The sequence below is a fragment of the Larimichthys crocea genome, chromosome XIII, assembly GCF_000972845.2.
Source record: "Larimichthys crocea isolate SSNF chromosome XIII, L_crocea_2.0, whole genome shotgun sequence".
In the NCBI taxonomy this organism is placed as follows: domain Eukaryota; kingdom Metazoa; phylum Chordata; class Actinopteri; family Sciaenidae; genus Larimichthys; species Larimichthys crocea.
In genome coordinates, this window is record NC_040023.1 from 20,188,762 (window position 1) to 20,194,798 (window position 6,037).

The window sequence follows — 6,037 nt, forward strand, 5'->3', positions numbered from 1 at the left end:
CTAATTTAAGAGGATGGAAACAGTGACGCTTTTTAATTTGACTTTAATTTGTGTAGTTTGACTAATAAATTCATAAACTCATCATCTAAACAACTTCCTTCTTTTTATGTGGTTGAATTAAAACTGATCTGCAGTCTAGTGACACAACATGCATGTTGAGGATGAATGCAAACCTATACGGATGCAATTCAAAATTAAACTATTCATTTCTCTTTTTTCCAGTCTAGTGATTCGAGGCGACAAGGATGAGCGTGCAGTTCTCTGTAGTGGTGACAAGACCTACGATCTAAAAATAGCAGACACGTCCAACCTGCTGCTGTTTGTGCTGGGCTGCAGAACACCAGACCAACTCACTAACAGCCAGGAGAGCTCTCATGTGGCACATGCTCAGGTATGGAAATTACCTGTATACTGTGACACCCATACAAACACTACTGGCTATATATATATGTACATATCTGTGACTCACATAGACTAACACTGTCTTGATTCTGCTGTAGATCTGGGGATTTTCTAACAGCTACTGGGAACTGAAGAAACAGCGTCCTCGGCTAAAGAAACTGAAGAAGCTTTTGATGGAGAATCCTTATGAAGGACCTGCTCTCGGAGGAGAGGAGGTTACAGAAAACAGGGTAAAATATATTCTATACATAGAACATATTCTCTCATATTCTGGAAGTAAATGGCTTTTAACCCATAGATTTGAGTATAGCTGAATAAAATGACTGTTTATATATATTTAAGTGTTCCCCTTAAATGTTTCCTGTGTTCTTCTCTTACCAGTACACAATGCAGGATCTGTTGGAGAGGATCCAGGCCAGTGAAGAGGAGATAAAGACCCACCTGGAGACAATCCACGCCTGTCAGATCGATGGTAAACAGTGACATTAATCTGAATATCATCTGAATAATAACTACATGTACATTATTTGTTAAAGTTGGGTACGTAAAAAGGAACAAAGTCTTTGTTAGTGCTGGTAAGATGCTTTTCTAAACACAGTCTCTCCATTCTTACTTATACTTGCTGATGTTTGGAGAGGATATCTCTTCTGTCTTCCAGGCTACTGGCGCGTGCTAGACTTTGACTACGAGATGAAGCTGCTTGGTCACGTAACTCAGCTGGTGGATTCGGAGTCGTGGTCCTTCAACAAGGTCTGCCTTGAAACTAGTCTGGAAGAGTTAGCGCCACTGGAACCCAAGTAAGTTAACGTCTAGGTTCCTCATGTTCATGCAAAAGGATAAGTAGAATATTTAAAGTAGAGTTGATTTTTAGTGCTGTTAGGGCATCAAAAAACAAACAATGATTTTGTACTGACTCTATTAGAAGTGAATAAATTGTAGAAATTGTTCCAATAACTTCTCTTCTCTCTTCCACAGAGAGATGATCGAGCACTGTTTGAACTCCTATGGCAAACGCTATACTGAAAATGGTAAAGAAAAACTTTCTTTGAAGTCCGAGTTGGGTCCTAGGCAGTCTGGACCTACACAGTATTAACATCTCTGTATCCTCCTTCGTCTTTATAGACAAAATATTCTATGCACTACATGAGGATAAAGTGTGTCGGGGCACGGCACTACTGCTGCTGCACAACGCTGTCAAGTTCAACCTGAGGGAGTTTCAGGAAGTGTGGCAGCAGAGCGTCCCAGAGGGAATGAGCACAAGACTGGACCAGCTAAAGGTGAGCCGATACCTGTCCTGTATACTGAGTACAATCCTCTAAATATTTTCAAGAGAAGAGATTGAACTTATCTACAAATTTTAAACACAATAAAAGTTTTAACCTGCACAATTGAGACTGTATCTCTGAAACACGTCTTCATTTCATAAAATGCAACTTCATACTGTCTCAGATTCAGATCAGGCCCAAGATCATTGTGTTAATCTTCATCTCAATTTTCATTTTATGTCTTTCTGATTGCAAAGCTTTCCTTTCTTGATAACATGTGGGAAATATTTTTGCTCCACGACTGTGAAGCTATGATTTAGCCAAAACATTGTGTAATGCTACAAAGCAATTCATTATGAAACAGTCTCAAACCAGCCATGAATAATCATGCTCTTGCAATAAAAGAGCCACTTGCTGCAAGCTGTTTCTCTTCGCTCATTCTTAGTAATTTCTCTTGAGAAACTAACCACAGCGTGTTTGGCATTGTAAATCTTGTAGAGTGTTGCCCTGGTGGACCGCACATCCCGTCCGGAGACCATCTGCCTGCTGCGGGTGGAGGATCTCCCCGAGGACACGCAGGAGCGCTTCAACCACCTCTTCTCACTCAGAGAGAAATGGACTGAAGATGACATCACGCCATATATACAGTAGGTCGCATCATCCATTAAAGAAATGATCATAATCCTCAGAAAATGAAGATGCTTGAAGTTATCCTATTAACATTAGTGCAGAAACAAATCACATAAGTCACTTCTTTATCTATAGATTATAATGCTTCTTCTCCTCATTCAGAGACCTGTGTGGAGAGAAACAGACGACCGGAGCCCTCCTGACCAAATATGCTCGATCTTCAATGCAGAATGGCATCAAGGTCTTCAACTCCAGAAGACTAGTGGCTACATGAACATGTCACACTGTCAAGTTATGAAAATACATGTGAAAATTAATGTGGTTATGTCTTATGACGTTTGCAATTGTCAGATTTATTTTATTTTACTCAAAATTGTCTATAAAAATGCCTTTTTTAGCATCGAAGGTATTTATCAGTCTACTATCTCTCAGCAGTTTAACTAGTTATCTTGTAAAGTGTGTTGACATGTATCGACAAGTTTTTGTCACTAAAACCAAGTGTGATCTTTGTTACTTTGTCATTTTGAGATTTTCTGTGTCTCAGCAGTCACTCACACACACACAGACAGACAGAGTACACCTGCAGTTAAGTGCTCTGGCCTGCAGCTGACCCTCGAGCCTGCCTTTGACTTACTTTATTAAAGTCTCTGTGGTACTGCAGTGTCAATAATAATGTATAGGCGTGACAGGGCACGCTCAACATTTATTTTGAAAATTTCTGGTTATTGTTGGTTTGTTTTCATTGTTTGCACGTTAAAATAGATGCTGCTTTCTTGAAATTTTATTCAAGATAAAAGCTTTCGCTGATTTCTGTTGACCTTATGTCCACATAAAACAAATTTCGAGGACTGCATTCTTCCACTTACGTAACATCACCAAAATCAGATGCATCATGCCTCAAGCAGATAAAGAAAAACTAGTCCACGCATGTGTTACTTCTAGGCTGGACTGTTGTAACTCTTTGTTATCAGGCTGCTCCAATAAGTTTCTTAGGACTTTGCAGTTAATTGAGTGTGCCTGAAGGAGCACACTCTTTATTATCTCTCGGGCTTATTATTGAGTGTGCCTGAAAGAGCACACTCTNTTTTCTAGTTCAGAATGCTGCTGCACTTTTGGCTTCTTTGCATTGGCTACCTGTATCTAGAATATAATTTAAAATTCTTCTCCTCACCTACCAACACCCCAGTCTGCCATACATATGAAGGGACATGTTCATTCATGACCTTACACAGGGCCCCCAAACAGCTAGAAACCGCACTGACATTTACAGTATGTGGATGGGGAAAGTGGGTCTGAAGAGTAGATCAATTTTTTTAACCTTAACTTTGGTTAAGTTGTTGGCATAGTCTGATCAGCTAAAGACACTAAACAGTGAAGGAGTGAGGGGAGATAAAACAAATCTCATTTCTCATTGTGATGACCTTTTTATTTCAACCTGCTTACAGTACAGTAGTTCGCAGTAGCATGGCCTTTTTACTTCTTTAAATTCTGGCATGTGCTCATGTACTGGGAGTTTTAAAATCTACTCATTTGACATGGTAAAATACAGTCACTTCAATATACTTTAAACCAAAAGAAAAGTGAGAAGAGTTGAGACTGTTCTTTTTACTAGATTTTTTAAAAATGATTTCCCAGCAGCTACCACTCCAGTCCAGTAAGTGGCGGTGAAGCAAAAATAACTCTGTAATTAATCTAAAGAAAGAAGAAGTTGAAGTTAGTTTGTTTTTAGCCTTGTTAGCTGTCACCGTGGACTGAAGCCAGCTGTCAAACATGGGTCGGAAATGCGCGTATCCGGACTGCAGAAGCGCGGAGGGCTTGCACTGTTTACCGGCCAACAGAGAGGTGGCGCACCGCTGGCTGCGTGCTCTGGGCCGGGTGGACATACCTTCCGCTTCGGTTTACGTTTGTAACCTGCACTTTACGCGCGACTGTTTCTCCAACTATGGAGAGGTGGCCATGGGATTTAAAAAGCAACTTCTGCTAAATCCTGACGCTGTCCCTATACCTGCGAAAGTGGTGACACAGGTGAGTCAGAAAATGTCACATGGGACATCTTCAAATAGCCAACCAACCCTGTCATCATCACTCATTTAACTATACACTGCTCCTTGTTTTCACTGGCACACCGATTCACCTCCTACTGGCAAGTTTTCCTTTATTGTAAGTTTATTAGTGATCAGTTTATTGGTGAGATCACCATTTCTTGTAGTGTATAAAGCAGCTCTAAGTGCTGTGTTTGAACTGAAACTGGGCCTTTAAATGAGCAGCCAGGACTGCTGTAAGGTTGTAATGTCACAACAACACAGTCACCTGCCATGTTTTGTTGTTTAAACTTTATTAACTAACAAGTTACAAAATGACATTGCACAATTGTTGGATGCCAGGAAGTCAATACACCTCTGCACAGACTTCCCAGGGATGCTGCTGTCAGAAACCAGGTTACACAAACTAACGACCAAGCAATCTGATTGGACAAGAGACCTTCCATGCGATTGATGCTGATGCTGGGGATACATGCATCACTAACAACTGTGGTATTAAATAGTCTTTAAATTATAACAAACTCTGCACCGCAAAGACAAACATATCTCTACGAGTAGTTTAAAAACACATTAGATGCAACCATTGACAACCTTCATTACACTTTGTTACCTGATGTTTCTGTAGTGGTGGCAAAACTATATATAGTGAAGCTTCCTGCACTGTCTGGGGAAAATATGCAAACTACTTAAGAAATATGAAATGTGAAACAATTGTTTGTCTAGCCATAAAAATACAGAACTCTATAAGTACAAGAAGTCTGATATTTCCACTGGAGAGACTGTCAACAGAAGACAAGACAAGAAATGGAAACATGCAGATGAATATACACAATATGAAGCTGCCTTCTGTAATGTGTATACTTAGAAGCAATTATAATAAAATACAAAAGTTACTGTAGACTGTCATCAGTGTTATATATACATGTACAATGTTTGATAATAAAGAAACACTTTTTGGCTTGTCCACCTAAAGATTTATAGAGTATTTGTAACATTTCAGCAGCTTATTAGTTGACATTCAACAACAGCTGCACTTCAAACATCTTGGTTAGGTTCTGCATTGTCATTTATATTCTATAGTCAGGAAAAGATTGAAAACATCTACAGACGATGTTACAAACACTGTGGACTAGCCTAATAAAGTGTTACCAATAATAACAATGGTTATAACAAACCAATAATTCATTCAGCTGAACTGTTAATAGATGGTCTTTTACCCTGCCTAAAAGATCTATACCGGACACTACAAAAATAAGGCTTGGAGAATCTTTCAGGATCCCAGCCACTCAGATAACGTCCTTTTCTCCCTGCTGCGATCAGAAAGAAGGTTTCTGGATACACCAGGCGATCACTGAGACAAGAAGGGCTTCTACCACCAAATCAGGGCACGTCCAGAGACTATTTATTCCTTATTGCTGTTGTTTTTGCTGTTGTTATTATTGCTATTATTATTACTTATTAATTATTACTATTATTTTTACATATTTAGTTTTATTAAGAATGTATAGTAGGATCTGACAGAAATACACCTCACTAGAATTGTTCTTTTATGATCATATGTGACAAATTCATTGAATTGAATGATGAATAGTAACAGTGGAGGTAGTAATGACAATAATATGGTTCATTGGGTTTCTTGGGGTTTCTGTTTAGGACACCAGTGGCAACTCTTGTCGAATTATGACTTCTGTACGACAC

General features: G+C 39.2%; 1 protein-coding gene across 1 annotated transcript in view; it reads left to right on the plus strand.

The window, feature by feature from the left end:
• The window catches only part of dscc1 (DNA replication and sister chromatid cohesion 1), a 3,418-nt gene extending 603 nt beyond the window's left edge, over positions 1-2,815 (plus strand). Inside the window, exons 2-9 of the mRNA XM_010754183.3 lie at positions 223-391; positions 501-632; positions 784-874; positions 1,061-1,199; positions 1,378-1,430; positions 1,525-1,679; positions 2,166-2,314; positions 2,460-2,815. Coding sequence (XP_010752485.3) covers positions 223-391; positions 501-632; positions 784-874; positions 1,061-1,199; positions 1,378-1,430; positions 1,525-1,679; positions 2,166-2,314; positions 2,460-2,571 — 1,000 coding nt within the window. The 3' untranslated portion in view covers positions 2,572-2,815. The remainder of the gene's footprint in view (positions 1-222; positions 392-500; positions 633-783; positions 875-1,060; positions 1,200-1,377; positions 1,431-1,524; positions 1,680-2,165; positions 2,315-2,459) is intronic.
• Positions 2,816-6,037: the final 3,222 nt, after the last annotated feature.